Genomic DNA, 18,262 nt, shown 5'->3' with positions numbered 1-18,262 from the left:
ATCATAAATAGCTACTTAAAGAATTACCTCAAATGTATGTAACTCAACAACACACATTAACAACGTTATCCACTACATGTATCTGCTAAAGTGCTAAACGCAATCAGAACGCACACCACGCCATAATAGCTACCTGTTGTATTGTGCAATGAACCAGTGAATAATGTGCCAATCAAAATAATGCTCCAAATCACTCAAAGTTCGGTCAAAGTTACTCAAACTGGACACAAAGCAGTTTAACAACACATACAATCATGTAAGGGCAGAAATACTCGTTTTATACCTGAAAAAGGGGGAATCTCAATAAAGACGCTGGACACAGTGCTTCTTCTCTGTTAGCTTCATTGAGAATGGAGCAAAGTGCGCGCGAAAGCCCCCTTCTTCCCCTGTAGATTCGACCAATCGATCTCAGACACCAGGACTGAATTAGTAGATTGCAGAATCACTGATCCTTTTCATCTTTGTTCATCCTTTTAACCTCCTTTTACAGGACCGGAATGTTTACATAAAAACTGTGTATATAGTTATGAATCATAACTTATTTATTTACTAAATTAATTAATGAATTCTCTTTTGTTCATGTTTTTAAGAAATGAATTCTTTTAGCTGGATCAAAATCAACCTATCACATGCCCACTCACACCTGATTGTCACCCCATTGATTGAAAACACCTGACTCTAATTTCACCTTCAAATTAACTGCTAATCCTAGAGGTTCACATACTTTTGCCACTCACAGATATGTAATATTGGATCATTTTCCTCAATAAATAAATTACCAAGTATAATATTTTTGTCTCATTTGTTTAACTGGGTTCTCTTTATCTACTTTTAGGACTTGTGTGAAAATATGGTGTTTTCGGTCATGTTTATGCAGAAATGTAGAAAATTCTAAGGGTTCACAAACTTTCAACACAAACTTTGTTTTACTGCCAGTGGAACTGGTTCATTGCACAAAGTGGATGGAATAATGAAGGAGGATTACCTTAGAATTCTTCAGCATAACCTCAAACCACTGGAAACTTGAACATGATTGGGAGTCACAACAGGACAATGAACCCAAACGTGCATCAGAGCTGGTTGTGGAGGATAAAGCAGGCTAACATTAAGCTTAAAACAAGCCCTGACTTCAACCCTATTGAAAATATATGGCCCGTGCTTAAAAGTCAAGTCCATGCCGGGGGGGGGGGAATGAACTGAACTCTACCAGTTCTACCATGAAGAGTCATGAAATATCCAACCAGAATTATGCCAGAAGCTTGTTCATGGTAAACAAAAAATGTTTGGTCGAAGTCAATCTTGCAAAGAAACAAATATTAGGTGTGCTGTATGTAAAATTTTGACCTTGTATGTATACTTTTGACCCTGTGTTGATTTCAGAAAACCCAAAGAAAATTGTGCACTGAATTCTCTGCCTTTTTTTCTTCTTCAAGATGTATGCTGTATAATCATTCTGCCACAGAATAAGAACAGTTCAGAGAAATCATTGAAAGCCCAAATATTGCTATGACATTCATATCACTCATATCATTCATATCATGACATTTGTCACTGTATGTAAACTTCTGACCACAACTGTAACTAATGGGAAACACTGTAATGAGCATTGCCTCATGTTTTTAATAAATTATACAATGGCCTGTCTGATTTACCTATCTGTTTAACAATTATGACAGTCTGCTGTAGTACACTGTGGGTCAAATCTTGCTAATGACCTTAAAGCCTATCATAATGTGTGTGACATTCTTCATAATCAATAATCAACCTTAATTTGGTGTGCCTCACCCCCAACAAGCTTGAAAACCTCTGGTACATATGAAAGTCAGTTATGGTTGGGCAAATTACAGCAGTTTTAAATGAACATGCCTATAGCTATGTTTTAATGTCCATATTGAGCTCTTCATTCTGCTCCTCAAAAATAGCATTGGGGTCAGTTAAGGATGCTAGTGCCCAAACTACTTTTTTCTTTCGGCTGCTCCCATTAGGGGTGGCCACAGCAGATCTGTTCCGCATATTTGATTTGGCATAGGTTTTACACTGGCTGCCCTTCTTGACACAACCCTCACCAAACTAGCCAGGCTTGGGACCAGCACTAAGGCCAAGTTTACATTAGACCGTATCTGTCCCGTTTTCTTCACGGATGCACTGTCCGTTTACATTAAAACGCCGGGAAACGGGAATCCGCCAGGGTCCACGTATTCAATCCAGATCGTGTCTGGTCCGGTGCTGTGTAAACATTGAGAATACGCGGATACGCTGTGCTGAGCTCTAGCTGGCGTCGTCATTGGACAACGTCACTGTGACATCCACCTTCCTGATTCGCTGGCGTTGGTCATGTGACACGACTGCTGAAAAATGGCACGGACTTCCGCCTTGTATCACCTTTCATTAAAGAGTATAAAAGTATGAAAATACTGATGCAAATACTGCCCATTGTGTAGTTATGATGGTCTTTAGGCTTGCCATCCTTCCACTTGCAAGTGGTAAGTGACTTGCGCACAGCGGCTCAGTCCCGAATCACTGCTCGTGCACTACACTCGCGCGCTCTGTGAGCTGCGCAGGGCCGGAGTGCGCACCCTCCAGAGGGCACTCGCTGTTCAGGGCGGAGTGATTTGGAGCGCAGCCGCTGAAGAGGAAGCGATGAGCCGCACTGACACGTTTCAACTTACGTGCCGAATTAGTCATGTGATTAGCGTATCTGTGTATTGGCGTTGCTGTGTGCACGCGAATCGTGTATTGGCGTTGCTGTGTGCATGCTAATCGTTTTTAAAAACGTTAATCTGATGATCCGCTGATACGGTCTAATGTAAACCCCACCTAAGTATGTACTAGCTTGTGCAATGGGGTGGCTGGATTATTTTACCTAATCTGCATGTCTTTGAACTGTGGGGGGGAAACCAGAGCACCTGGAGGAAAATGCAGATGCCCAGAGAGAGAGAGAGAGAGAGTGTGTGTGTGTGTGTGTCAGTCAGTTGGATAGTACAGTGGTAACGCTCACTGACTACGACGCAGGAGATCGGGGTTTGAATCCCAGTCGGGGCAAAACATCATCCAGTAAGGGTCCTTAGGCAAAAACCCCTCATGATATATCAGCCTACCTCAGGAATGAGTGAAGACATAACTGATAGTCATACTGGCTCAGACGTCGCCCGGGTCAACAAGGTCTGCGTCAGTTGCTAGGGAACCAGGGCAAACTGATGAGAAATGGGCTACTGGAACAAGACATCGATGGACGAGGACAGAAAATACGGATTTGCTGGAATGCTACTATACAAGCAATCCCAGAGAGAGGGGATACATGCAGCGAATGTGGGACCATTGGATACTTCGAAACCCACAATCAAGGCTAACAAAGAAACAGCTATTAGCCCAGTGTTCCAACATCCGTAATCGAAATCTACTATCACAACTAGAGATTAATGAAATACAACAACGATGCTACGGCAAGGGGAAGCCAGGAAGACAGGTCAGCAGGGAGATGTCATCATCCCCACCACCAGAGATTGGGTACCAAGCCCCAACAGCTAACAGCCTCAACACATGAGCTGCTGACCTGAGAAGGAAGATCGTGACCCAACTGGAAACCTGGAGCCCCCGACGAATACCGAAGCTGAGTTGCCAAGTACCTTCAGAAGATCTACTAGTCGATGTGAATGCTGCTCTGAAGACAATCTCCACAAGAACCATCACTGAAACCAACAAGCTGATACACAGTACAGCAACAGTAATCATGGAGATGCTTGGACACAAGGTGGGCTCGGGACATAACAAACAGTATCCACCATGGAAGAGACGATTAGAGGCCAAGATAAAGGCAGCACGGAGAGAAGTTAGCCAGCTAGCTGAACTACAGAAAGGGAACATGGTGAATAAAGGGGCACCCAGGAAGTACAACTCACTCTCCATACCAGAGGCACTCAAAACTGCCAAACAGCGACTAACAGCTCTGGCCACCCGGTTGAAGAGATACACCAAGGAGGGAGAGGCCAGGAGAATAAACAAGCTGTTCTCCACTGAACCAGCCAAGGTGTACTCTCAATGGCAGGGGAACAACAACCGGTCAGACCCACCAAGAGCTGAGGTGGAAAAATACTGGAAAGACATATGGGAAAGAAAGGCATCACACAACACCGATGCCCAATGGTTAGTGGACCTAAGAGCTGACCACAGCAACCTCCCAGAACAAGAACCAGTAACCATCTCAATGGCAGATGTCCAAGAAAGAGTGTCAAAGATGAAGAGCTGGACAGCACCAGGCCCCGATATGATCCATACGTACTGGCTGAAGAAGCTAACTGCACTCCATGAACGCCTAGCAGCACAGATGAACCAGCTGCTGAGGGATGGAACCCACCCAGAATGGCTAACCCAAGGCAGGACAGTCCTAATCATGAAGGACCCCCAGAAGGGACCCATCCCATCCAACTACCGGCCAATTACCTGTCTCTGCACAACATGGAAGGCCCTGTCAGGCATCATTGCGGCAAAAATGAGTAAGCATGTGGCTCAATACATGAGCGAGGCACAGAAAGGAATTGGCAGTAACACCAGAGGAGCCAAGCACCAGCTACTGGTTGATAGAACAGTTGCCCGAGACTGTAAGAAGAGACAACCTGTGCACTGCCTGGATTGACTACAAGAAAGCCTACGACTCAATGCCACACACATGGATACTGGAATGTCTGGAACTGTATAAGATCAACAGGAACCTAAGGACCTTCATCCAGAACTCAATGGAAATGTGGAAGACAACCCTAGAGGCCAACTCAAAACCCATTGCCCAAGTCAACATCAAGTGCGGCATATACCAAGGAGATGCACTATCACCACTGCTGTTCTGCATAGGCCTGAACCCCCTCAGTCGGATCATCACGAAGAGCGGCTACGGGTACCGATTCCGTAGTGGGGCAACAATCAGCCACCTGCTCTACATGGATGACATCAAGCTGTATGCCAGGAATGAGCGAGAAATAGACTCGCTGATCCACACCACCCGGATCTACAGCGATGACATAGGGATGTCATTCGGATTGGACAAGTGTGGCCGGATGGTCTCAGAGAGGCAAGATGATCCGGACTGAGGGGATTGACCTACCAGAGGGCAACATAGGTGATATCCAAGACAGCTACATGTACCTTGGCATCCCACAGGCTAATGGAAACCATGAAGAGGCCACAAGGAAGTCAACCACAGCCAAATACCTCCAGAGAGTAAGGCAGGTCCTGAAAAGTCAGCTGAATGGTAAGAACAAGGCCTGAGCCATCAACATGTACGCACTACCAGTCATCAGATACCCCGCTGGTATCATAAACTGGCCAAAGGAGGAGATAGAAGCCACAGATATCAAGACTAGAAAGCTCCTCACCATGCATGGAGGGTTCCACCCCAAGTCCAGCACCCTGAGACTATACACTAAGCGGAAAGAGGGAGGCCGAGGGCTAGTGAGCATCAAGACCACGGTCCAGGATGAAACATCGAAAATCCGAGAATACATCAGAAAGATGGCCCCAAAGGATGAACTGCTAAGTGAATGTCTCAGGCAGCAGAACCCTGATGAGAGTGCAGAGGAGGAGGAGGAACAGACAACCTGGAGAGACAAACCCCTACATGGCATGTACCACCGTCAGATAGAGGAAGTGGCTGATGTCAAGAAATCCTAACAGTGACTGGATAATGCAGGACTGACAGACAGCACAGAGGCACTAATCATGGCAGCACAAGAACAGGCCATAAGCACAAGAGCCATAGAGGCCAGGATCTACCAGAGTAGATCAGACCCAAGATGCAGACTGTGCAAAGAAGCCCCTGAAACAGTCTAGCACATAGTAGCAGGGTGTAAGATGCTAGCTGGATCAGCGTACATGGAGAGGCACAACCAAGCGGCTGGGATAGTATACAGGAACATCTGCAACCAGTATGGAATAGAAGTACCCAAGTCCCAATGGGCCATACCACAGAAGGTGGCTGAGAACAACAGGGCCAAGGTTCTGTGGGACTTCAGCTTCCAGACTGACAAACAGATCCTGGCTAACCGACCGGACATAGTGGTGGTGGACAAAGAGCAGAAGAGGGTGGTGGTGATAGATGTGGCGATCCCAGCTGACGCCAACATCAGGATGAAGGAACATGAGAAACTTGAGAAGTATCAAGGGTTGAAAGAGCAGCTGGAACGGATGTGGAAGGTCAAGGGTTGCGTGGTCCCCATGGTAGTGGGGGCACTTGGGGCAGTAACCCCCAAACTGGGAGAGTGGCTCCAGCAAATCCCAGGAACAACATCTGAAGCCTCAATCCAGAAGAGCGCAGTCCTAGGAACATCGAAGATACTGCGCAGAACCCTCAAACTCCCAGGCCTCTGGTAGAGGACCCGAGCTTGAGGATGACATGGATACCACCCCCCCGCCGGGGGTGAGAAGGAGATTTTTTTTTTTTTATATATATATATATAATTTTTTAATTTTTTTTAAATAAATCTCCCACTGTCCGAAATGCCCGAAGGGGGATTATGTCATGGCAATGTCCATCCTTCCATCTGGGAAGGATACTCACCTTCTGAAATCAACTCCTCTCTCAATTTTTCGAGGAATTTCACAGAACTTGACAGGATTCTTTGTATATGTCGGTAATATGCATATTGCAATTTCATTCAATTCCATCGCATTTTACCAGAGTTATGACATAGTTGCCAGTGGGGGATATTGTGCCCTCAGAGCACTTTTGTTTACATTTGAAAGCCTATGCCTCCTAATGCCTGCTTTTTTCCTAAATTTGTTTGGCCCCTCCTTTAATTTTTGACCTTTTTTTGGACATGGCTTTTGTTTCATTGCTGTGCACTGCTTTTGCATTAGTTTAGAATGTTAATGTGCATTAGCTAACTTGGTTGTGATTTGACAAGTGAGAACAGGCACACAGCATGCTGTCATGTGAACCCAAAATGACCAGCCCACAGAAAGGGCCAGTAAAAAGACAGCAAAGCAAAATCTCTGGTCATTATGCCCTGGCGAATAAAGATGAGCCAAAATAGCTGGTCTGTCCATACAGACATCCTAACGTATTTCTTGAGGGAATTTTCCAGCCAGGAGAAATATCCTTTAGCAAAATTCATTCCAGTATGTTGCCTTCCCTCTTTTTCAGGTTCCTGACCATAGTTAGGAAGAAGTGAATCTGGTTTGGTAGGCTCACTCACCTACTCGCATGGCTTTCATAATGCTCCTAGATTCTAACAGATATATGCATCAGGACACAGATACACATGGCATTGGTCTGAACAAAGTAACATCTTCATATGAAAATAGCGGTCATCACCATTACAGTCGTGGCTAACTCCACATAACCTGCATAGCAAAAAAAAAACAGACACATACTGGGGGGTCATCCCACAATACCCCTCCTGCAACAGCCCCTCTTAAAACATTTTACAAGTACCATGCAACTGTGTGAGAAAATTATGACTAAAACTTTGACTAGAATTAGACTAAAATGAAAACTGAGTTCCACTTCTTAAATCTTGATGAAAACGAAACAAAAAAAATTAATAAATTAAATAAAAAGACTAAAATGAAACTACAATTTTCAGTACAAGACGAAGTCTCGTTTAAAATTCTTTAAATTCAAAATTAACACTGCAATACTGAACTAAACCAACATTACCTACTGAACATTTATGGCAAATAACAATTACTTGTACAAATCCAAAATATTTTTCTATAAAACCAATTTGGTGGCAGAACTGACTTTATAGTTGTGTGGGTTTTTTTTTGTTTGTTTGTTTTTTTTTAAGCTGTCTGTTTAGAGACCAAAACACAAGGGGCAGATATTTATCAGAGAGGTCTGATTCACAGCGCAGCTTTGCCATGTCAGATGTAAAGCCTTTTATGAGAAACCTTTCCTTTGCCTAAATTCTGATAAAGCCTTGCCTGCATTTTCCTGTAGTTACTAAATTAATCTCCAAGCTTGTCAGCTGTTTTGTGAATCTAAAGATACAGTCAAGAACTTTAATTCAACCTTCATAAGCCTTAATGTAATATTGGCACGAGCCATCGTTCTCATTTCTGTATCCCTCATTTAAAGAGATTGATTGATTGATTGATTGATTGATTGATTGATTGATTGATTTAGTGAAGAAAATGTAAATGTGGTATTTTTCTACAGATATACAGGAGCATACAGTGTGAAAAATACATCGACACCAAAAGAGAGATGCATGTGAATTGGATGAGGTGAGAAATACACCAGTTGTTGGATCTTTTTAGTGATTTGATTTTACAGCTCATAATTTGTTGGAAGAACTTTATCTTCTTGCTGTCACTGGTATCTCTGCCATGCTTTCTCTAAGTTTGTAAGGCTGATCTGATTTTTACCTTTTCTGGAATCTTGCCTCATTCTTTTAGGTATGTGAATTGTGCCCATAATAATAAAGAACAGAATCTTGTGGCATTTCAGTATCGAGGGGGAATTCTGTATCGTTGCTGTCGACCCATTAACCCAGGACAGGAGCTCTTGGTGTGGTATGAAGAGGAGGGCACCAAAGAACTCAGTCCTGCACCTACAGGAACAACCAGACAGAAAGGTGTTACTATAGTCTAAGAGATTATAGAGGTTATTTTCTGCATCATCTAGTGACCTATTTCTTAGCCTAATATTGTTTCTGGGATGAATACTGTTGTACAATGGAGTCTACAATAACCAGAGCACTGCCCCAGAGAACTCATTTTGGCCAGTTCCACCAACCAGGTAGGACTTCTCTATCATATGACAATGACCAACCAGAGAGGGTGAAGTCTGTCGGCTTCCTCTGAGACACGTGAAGTCAGCCCACTACATCCCTTGCTATTGCGAATCCTTTGTAACGTCTGGCTTTTCTCCATAAGAGTGCTAATTAATCGACATTTCTCATGAGTACAACTTAATACTGATGACAGAAATAAAATAACCAAACATCTTCCATTCAACATACTGAATAAACTCAGTGCTGGTTATTCTGAAATACTGTTGATTGTATTTGTGTTTCGAGCCATTTCCTGATGAGGATCATGTTCTGCCTTTAACCAAAATTCGCAAAACTCAAATGGAACAAAAAGGTCATGATGATAGTGGGCACCAAGTGAACACAGGGGAAACTTCTTTTTTTCAAAGCAAGAAAAAAAGGATTGTCGCATAAACTAATTGATTTTTTTTTAAATGTTTTAATGACTATTTGAAAATCATAACCCATTTCTAGGGTTACTTGTTTGAAACTGAATATATAGTAAACCACAAAATACTGCTGTATTTTTATTCATCATGCACAATTTAACCAGAAGTAGTGTAAAATGCATGCCCTGTGGATTCTGAGTGGTGTAGCAGAAAAATATCCTCCCCATCATCTTCCCTATTTTCGGGAGATTGCCACATTCTAATCCTGATAATGCCACAGTCATCTGTGGTCGGGAGCTCAAGAGAGAAAAATTGGCTAGGCTCTCTGGGAGGGAGGGGTGACATGCCCTCTCTCTCCTCTGTTAATTACACCAGTGAGTCACGGGTGTCTGTGAGCTCATGCACATTCATATGGAAGTGAGTGGATTGGGCTTTCCTCTGAGTGTGTTACGCCACCCACTGACATTGTATGAGTAAAAGATGCGGGCAACTGGTGTTACTTGCCTCGGAGGAAGCACATGGTAGCCTTAGCTCTCCCTGGTTGGGGGTTGTTGTGTGATACAGAAGAGTAGCCTGATGGGTGGGAATTGGCCATGGCTAAATTAGGGAGAAAATCAGGGTAAATAAACACATGGCCTATCACAACAAACACACAATATAGGACAATGCTTTCAGACCTCCCCATATTACAGAAACACACAGGAGGGAGGGACAAAAAAAAACATTTTATAATATCTTCAGTGCAATATAACCAGCTGGCTGGATAGAAGTTAGTTGAACACGCACATGCAGCATGCCTGAACCAAGCAAAGTTGTTAATTGGCTAATACAGTTGTCCGTCAAACCCATCAAGCATTATACAAATCAATTAGAACACATTTACTTTATTTCAGGAGCACGTGATACAGTATTTATATTATCAACCAATTTAATAAGCAATAACATTATTTTTAGTATTAAATTCAATAATTCCACGAGTCATGCCATACAGAAAGAATCTTTATTTTTAACTCCTTAAACTCTTTCAGCTCGAAAATTTCAACATATTCAGGGACAAGTAAGTGGTTGCTTTATTACTACAAACCACACCGTGGCATTCTTTGCATAATACAGTAAGGAAATTCCTGTAGAGGCTTTGCACCATCACATGACCCCCATAGCAATGGTAACTACACCACCATGACAGGAGGCATGCTTGTAGTGCTTCATTCAGACGAGTTAGTTGTTATTGATCAGTATGGGAAGATTTTTCTGTGTTTTTGGATGTGTAAATCATTCTGAATGAAACAAAAGACATCAGATTTTTAAATTTACCAAAAGTAATTCATTATCGGGGGGAAAAAACGAGAAAGATTTGAAAACGTAGAAGGGAAAATGGCTCGTAAACATATGAAGTGCAGTGAGGCGCTCAATCTTATACAGAGAGTTGAGCATAAGAGACAAAGTTTAGCAAGGTGCTTATTCTTGTACAGTGAAGTGAACATGGGCGTAAAGCTACAGTCACACTGCAACTCGCAATGCTTTGCAATGGGTTATCAATGAAAAATAGGTGTTTTGGTGATGATGCTTGGCGATATACAGGCAAACTAAAAGTTGTGGTCACACAGCAGGCGAACTCTTGACTGTCACGCCTACACACGCTCAAGCAGCTGCGCTCGCTCACAGGCCCCAGTCGTTATGGGAAACACTTGATGCTGATTTGAGAACAATCGGCACACCCATATAAGAACACAGTCTTTTTGAATGTTGCCGTTTTTTTGTTTTTGTTTTTTTAAATCACTGTCATGATTTGAGCCATGTTTATGACTCAGCTTTTGGTTTTGCTTGTGTTATATTTTTGCAAATATCACGCTTGCTAATAAACACTATTCCTGCACTTAGATCTGTCTACCACCGCATACTTGCAAAGTCTCTGTGAAAACAGCATCCTTATATGCGCATGCTGATTGCAGTCAAATCAGCATCGGGCATTTCCCATAATGACAAGGTCCCAAGTGCGCGCACAACGTGCTCCGAAGGACCCCTGAATGTAAATGCACTTTTAAAGTCTCAATGACAAGCTGCTGTGTTGACGCTCATGTTCACTTCACTGTATAAGAATGAGCACCTTGCTGCAGTTTTGAAATAAATTTTTTTTATTTTTGGAATTCTTACCTTTGTGGAAATGAAGTGAGCATATGATCGTATTTTTGACCTCTCCGTTCAACAGAGTTCTGCCCAATGTTTGTGCACCATTTTTCCCTTTTACGTTTACAACCCTGATCATGAAAGTGTTTACGGAATTTCCCGGAATTCCGGGTTTTTAGATTTTCCGCAGGATTTTTTCTGCGAATGACCCGGAAATCCGGATATTTGACAAAACTCTTATCTCCGGTTTTCCGAATGGAGAAATTTATTTTTCGGATTTTTCACGCTCCTAGACACGGCGTAATACTTCGCATCGTCCTTGCATGGGCGCAGTCCTTAAATAGCCCAAACATAGTTCATTGATTAAAGACAGGTGTTCTTTGTTAACGGCGCACATGCTGGAGCTCGTTAGGTGCGCGCGCGCGCCTTCAGGACTGACACCGTTCTGCGCAACACAATCACACTAGAAAGCATGTTCAAGCTGCCAGTGTAGCTGCAGTCTTTTTAGTTGCGAATAACGAGTATTTTCTCTTGTGTTAATAATTCGCCGTGTCAAAACAAGCAAAACTTTCCTCCTTCTTTCGACGTGAAGAGAGGTAAGCAATTTATTATATATATGTGTGTGTGTGTGTGTGTATATATATATATATATATATATATATATATATATATTAAAAAATATTTTTCCCCCCATCAAAGTTGCATTTTGTGGTTTGGAAGCTAAGTTTTAGTGCCATTTCTAGAACACAACATCAAGAAAACGTGGAAGAAACAGCAATAATGGAAGAGCCGGTTTCTAAGCTGCCTAAAACTAGCAATGGTAATTATGTTTTGTTACATAATGTACTCAGGCTGCCAGTCAATGTGTGACACACACACACACACACCCTACGCCCCTGATTTATATGAGAAATTTGGTATTCATTGGTGTGTTTAAATTTACAGACAATACGAACTAATGTAAACAATTGGCTTCAACTCACATAAATATGAATTGGAAATTTTTAGTTCACTTTAGCTTATGCAAACGCACAACTCTACTAAAAGATTGATAAACGAGGCTCAATGTCCCCAACATTGAAACCTGAAAGCTTTAGAAACTCTAACAGACTTTTACTTTTTAACAGTAGCGTTTTAGGATTTTGCTGAGTTTACTGTCTGATTTTTTTTTTCAAAGTAATTAACTGTGTAGCCAGGAAAACCACCGCGTTTTCTAAATGCACTCCTGAAAATTACTCAATAACTAGGGGAATTAAATTTGATATTTTTGACATGTTAATCATTAATGTACATGAAAGAAAAAGGCTTAAAAGTTATAACTTGTTTTAGTGAAAATAAGTACTAAAATGCACTAGAATGCAGGGTTTTGCATGTTATTTTATTAAAATATTTTCGGGGGACATTGCCCCCCCCCCCCCCCAAAAAAAAAAATCTCAGGGTTTTTTCCTTTGCTCCACTTTCATCTCTACGTAGAAATCTCTCCATTTTGTTTCCCCCGATGAAAAATTTCTTTTGGTAAATTAAAACATTTGATGTCTCTTTCATTCAGAACAATTTGCACATACAAAAACAACAAAACCTTCCCATACTGATCAATAATAACTAACTCATCTGAATGAAGCACTACAAGCATGCTTACTGTCATGGCGGTGTAGTTACCATTGCTGTGGGGGTCATGTGATGGTGCAAAACGTCTGCACTGCTGCAGACTGAATTGAATGCCATTTGAACTGTTGCAGTGTGTCCTTTTTTTTTTTATATGCCTGCAATTCTGTATGGCCATTCTTATGTCTTAATTTATGGATGCTGGCTTTCTTTCTTTTACCATTTACATTAATATGAATCAAGTGGGTTTCACAAAATCCCACAAAATTTAATTTCATTAACTGTGTGTTTCATTGAAATTAATAAGCATTTTAAATATGACAATCCATATGTAAAAATAAAGACCTTCTTGTGTAAATGCTTCTAGATAAATCTATTCATAACCAGATTGATAAATAAGGCCCATTGTTGTATGTTTCAGATCCTTGAATGCTCGGGCTGAGTCTCCTTATTAATCCTGGATGAGATGTAAATAAGGCGAGGCTTGCCATTACCTAGACTTAACATTATATCAAACAGAAACCAACTACTCCCCCTTAGTCAGTCTGACCCACGGGGCTATGACCAGTGCTGTGCCTAGCTGTTGTACCAGCACCTTATTGAATCTACAAGTATTCCTAGCTAGTGGCTGCTGTATCTTTGTCCTCAAAGATACTTTTTTTTTTCTCCTCAGTCTTCATGTAGAATCTTGAAAGTTTGAGGTTCAGTAAAAATGCTCCCTTACATTAGGTTACTGTGGTTAGATTTTATAATCTTGTTGCATTTCATGTAAAATTTCTGATACTTTTGTCCTTTCACTTCCCCAGAAGTAAAGAACACTTTGCTGCAAGTCTTTTCCTGCTCCACATGTCCTCGTTCCTGTGCATCTCAAAGTAGCCTTGACCAGTGCATCCAGAGATACCACGATGAAGAGTCTGTGAGACTTCAGGAATCAAGAGAGATTAAATATGAACTTCAAATCCCCTCCAAATGCTCCAGTAGTCAGCCAACATCAACTGATGCTTTCAGTTCTGACACTTCTCATAATGATGTAGAGAAGGAAATTCACCACAGCTCAGACTGTGTCAAAAGTTTTGGTCATCAGAATGCACTCTCATGGAACCAGTGCAGTCACAAAGGAGTAAAGCCACATGACTGCTCACAGTGTGGGAAGAGTTTTACTGAACAGAGTGCTCTCCAACGACACCAGCACATTAACACAGGAGAGAAGCCGTATCACTGCTCACAGTGTGGAAAGAGTTTTACTCGTCAGAGTGCTCTCCAAACACACCAGCACATTCACACAGGAGAGAAGCTGTATCACTGCTCACAGTGTGGGAAGAGTTTTACTCAGCAGAGTACTCTCCAACAACACCAGCGCATTCACACAGGAGAGAAGCCGTATCACTGCTCACAGTGTGGGAAGAGTTTTACTCATCAGAGAGATCTCCAAACACACCAGCGTATTCACACAGGAGAGAAGCCGCATCACTGCTCACAGTGTGGGAAGAGTTTTACTCAGCAGAGTGCTCTCCAACGACACCAACGCATTCACACAGGAGAGAAGCCGTATCACTGCTCACAGTGTGGAAAGAGTTTTACTCATCAGAGAGATCTCCAACGACACCAGCGCATTCACACAGGAGAGAAGCCGTATCACTGCTCACAGTGTGGAAAGAGTTTTACTCATCAGAGAGATCTCCAACGACACCAGCGCATTCACACAGGAGAGAAGCCGTATCACTGCTCACAATGTGGGAAGAGTTTTACTCGTCAGAGTCATCTCCAAACACACCAGCGCATTCACACAGGAGAGAAGCCGTTTCACTGCTCACAGTGTGGGAAGAGTTTTACTCAGCAGAGTGCTCTCCAAAAACACCAGCGCATTCACACAGGAGAGAAGCCGTATCACTGCTCACAGTGTGGGAAGAGTTTTACTCAGCAGAGTCATCTCCAAAAACACCAGCGCAGTCACACAGGAGTGAAGCCGTATCACTGCTCACAGTGTGGGAAGAGTTTTACTCAGCAGAGTACTCTCCGACTACACCAGCGCATTCACACAGGAGAGAAGCCGTTTCACTGCTCACAGTGTGGAAAGAGTTTTACTTGTCAGAGTGATCTCCAAAAACACCAGCGCATTCACACAGGAGAGAAGCCGTATCACTGCCCACAGTGTGGGAAGAGTTTTACTCATCAGAGTTCTCTCCGACTACACCAGCGCATTCACACAGGAGAGAAGCCATATCACTGCTCACAGTGTGGAAAGAGTTTTACTTGTCAGAGTGATCTCCAAAAACACCAGCGCATTCACACAGGAGAGAAGCCGTATCACTGCCCACAGTGTGGGAAGAGTTTTACTCATCAGAGTACTCTCCGACTACACCAGCGCATTCACACAGGAGAGAAGCCGTATCACTGCTCACAGTGTGGAAAGAGTTTTACTTGTCAGAGTGATCTCCAAAAACACCAGCGCATTCACACAGGAGAGAAGCCGTATCACTGCTCACAGTGTGGGAAGAGTTTTACTCGTCAGAGTGCTCTCCAAACACACCAGCGCATTCACACAGGAGTGAAGCCGTATCACTGCTCACAGTGTGGGAAGAGTTTTACTCGTCAGAGTGCTCTCCAAACACACCAGCACATTCACACAGGAGAGAAGCCGTATCGCTGCTCACAGTGTGGAAAGAGTTTTACTTGCCAGAGTGCTCTCCAAACACACCAGCGCATTCACACAGGAGAGAAACCGTATCACTGCTCACAGTGTGGGAAGAGTTTTACTTATTCAGGTACATTTAAAACCCACAAGTGCAATAACTCCGAGACATTGCATGCTTTAAAGTTGTCAAATTAAATGTTTTTTATTCATGCTTTTGCTGAAAATGTCCTGTACTTTGATCCTAATTGTTCATATTAAAGGACTACATATTTTAAAAAAATCTTAGTGATTTTTAAACAAGACTGTTAATGTTTTCTTTTGATCTTATGTAGTTATTAAGTAGTCATTAATTACCACCATATAAATAATGATTCAACTGTAACACTGTCAGTGTAGTACTGTAGCATGAGACTAATTCTTCATAGAATTATTACGGAGCAGGAGTTTAATGTACTATGTTTAACGGAAATGTGGATCAAACCAAATGAGTATGCCGCATTTAAATGAAGCTATATGCTTCATTCTCAGCTATATGTATCAGCTTCGTCTAACTGGTAGTGGACAAGGCGTCATAGTTATTTGTTATGATAACCTAGACATCATACAAAAACCTGAACAAAATTTCAATATGATTGAAGTTCTTTATATTAACATGCATAGCAAAAAAATAAGTCTACCCAGTCAGTTCAGCTAATTATTTACAGATCTGTGGTCTGTGTTCTGAATTTCTTTCTGAATTTGCGGATTTCATCTCAAACTGGTTGTTTCTTTGGACAAAAAATGAATTATTGTCGACTTTAATATTCACTTCATGTTAGGTTTTATTCCTTTGTAGGATGGATTCTGTTCGGTTGAAATGGCCTTCTGTCTCAGCTAGACATTAAGAACATTTTGCTTGTTTTGATGTGGGATGTGTATTGTTGATCAGAGATGTGTCTGGATAGCGCCAAGGTCTGCAATGATGTCAGACCCACTCTCACACACTCGCAGCTGCATAGCCAACGTGTATTTGGGATTAAAATTTAAATTTAAAGCCATGATATAAGTTGGTTTTATAGATAGGATTGTGATTTAAGATTGGTAGAGTTAACCAGTTTCTTTAATGTTGAATCTGAAGTTGAAATGATTGAATGTTGGATTTAATGTTAGATTTAAAGCTGCATTAAGTGATTCATGTTAGTTTTATAGTTTTAAGTTAGTTTTATAATTACAGAATATAATTTAGGATTGTTAAGACTTTGATTCGAATGTTAAGACTTTATGATTCTAATGTTAAGACTTTGAGTTTAATCCTGAATCCTGTTTGACCTTCCTCCGGTGAAGTAGCATTTCTTTGTTTTTGCCAGACATATTCTTATTTTTTCTTATGTTTCGTATGACTTTCTTTAAGTTTATTCTTATTTTTGTTTATTTTCTTTTAACATATCTTTGTTTAAAATTGTTAGACATATTCTTATTTGTTATTTTGCCTATGATTGTCTTACTACATATTGATGAAATCAAGATGTAATTTGCTGACTTAGCACAAGACACACATTCATGTGTTAAGAATTTATGATTTTAATATTTTAGCTTTTCATCCTTTAGCTTTTAGATCCTTTAAACTATTTCTGTTTAACTTGGCATTAATTTCTGATGTATTTGACCTTCTTTGACTAGACTTCGTAGACTAGATATATTATGTGTTTAAAAATTCCATCACCATCTTAAGTACGTATTGCCCTATGTTATATCTGCCCTGAAGGGGTGTACGTAAGCAATGACCTTTAAAATCTGTTTGTACCTTGCTATCATGTCATATCATCAGAAATGTCATTATGTTATGCTTGATTCAAGATTTATACACACACACACTGATGTAACCTGCCCCAGATCAAGGTCCCCTCAATTGCACGCAATTGAGGAGACAAACATAGCTGATGTCATAGTCTGACATCCTACACACACACATTTCTACGCCACATTCCTACACGTAACACACACGCCCACACACACACATAACATACACGTGTTTACGTACATGTAGACAAAACATAAACACAGAGATAAATGGATGCTATAAAATGTTTTCAAAAATGTTTTCATTTCGACGAAGGAACTGTGAATAAACTGGCTGTGAAACCTATCTCTGGTTTTCCTGGTCTGTTTCTTTCACGGTGTCTCTGTCCCGGATCCGTAGGTGGCACGAAGGCATTGGGTCTCGAGAAGTAAGTTGACCGTTCTGACTGGGAGAACCCTAAAACTTCAATAACCCTGAAGACCCTCTGAAAACAGTGTTCGTGTCCATTTTAGATTCATTAGGGTTTAATCAGAACGTCATAGGACTGACCCATAATGGTGGTCACACTCTTGATCTAATACTTGTATTAAATATAGAAAATATAGTCTGACTTCCACATCATCTGAGGTAGCGTCAGACTCTCATCTGATTCAAAATACGTCTGAGCAAAAATATTCTGTATGCAGCTTGCCACACCATCACTTCAAAATTACATTTACACCAGCTACTGCATGAAGATTTATCAGAAGTTTCCCCTAGTTATCAACTTGTTTGGATCACCATCAAACTCCACAGAACTTTTATCAGCTTTGAGTCAATATTCTCCGATACTTTAGATGATGTAGCTCCGCTTAAAAGAAAATAATTCAAGAGAAAAAAAAATTGCACCCTGGTATAATGATCACACATGCAGCTTAAAACAAAGTTAGAAAATGGTGTCAAACAAAGTTGATAGTATTCCAATTAGCATGGAAGGAGAGCC

At 41.4% G+C, this 18,262-nt stretch overlaps 1 protein-coding gene across 7 annotated transcripts in view; it reads left to right on the top strand.

Moving 5' to 3' along the window:
- LOC132865862 (zinc finger protein 271-like) overlaps positions 1–17,625 on the top strand; it is a 108,723-nt gene extending 91,098 nt beyond the window's left edge. For 5 of the 7 annotated variants that reach the window (XM_060898358.1, XM_060898359.1, XM_060898360.1 and 2 more), the window contains 3 exons: positions 8,150–8,217; positions 8,389–8,567; positions 13,672–17,625. In XM_060898358.1, coding sequence (XP_060754341.1) covers positions 8,150–8,217; positions 8,389–8,567; positions 13,672–15,695 — 2,271 coding nt within the window. In that variant the 3' untranslated portion in view covers positions 15,696–17,625. The remainder of the gene's footprint in view (positions 1–8,149; positions 8,218–8,388; positions 8,568–13,671) is intronic. The other 2 variants (XM_060898362.1, XM_060898361.1) reach the window with 2 other exon arrangements.
- The last annotated feature ends 637 nt before the right edge of the window (positions 17,626–18,262 follow it).

Source organism: Neoarius graeffei, chromosome 18 (assembly GCF_027579695.1).
Source record: "Neoarius graeffei isolate fNeoGra1 chromosome 18, fNeoGra1.pri, whole genome shotgun sequence".
NCBI classification, from domain to species: domain Eukaryota; kingdom Metazoa; phylum Chordata; class Actinopteri; order Siluriformes; family Ariidae; genus Neoarius; species Neoarius graeffei.
Note: the sequence above shows the minus strand (reverse complement) of the source record. Positions and strands in the feature narration are given on the sequence as shown.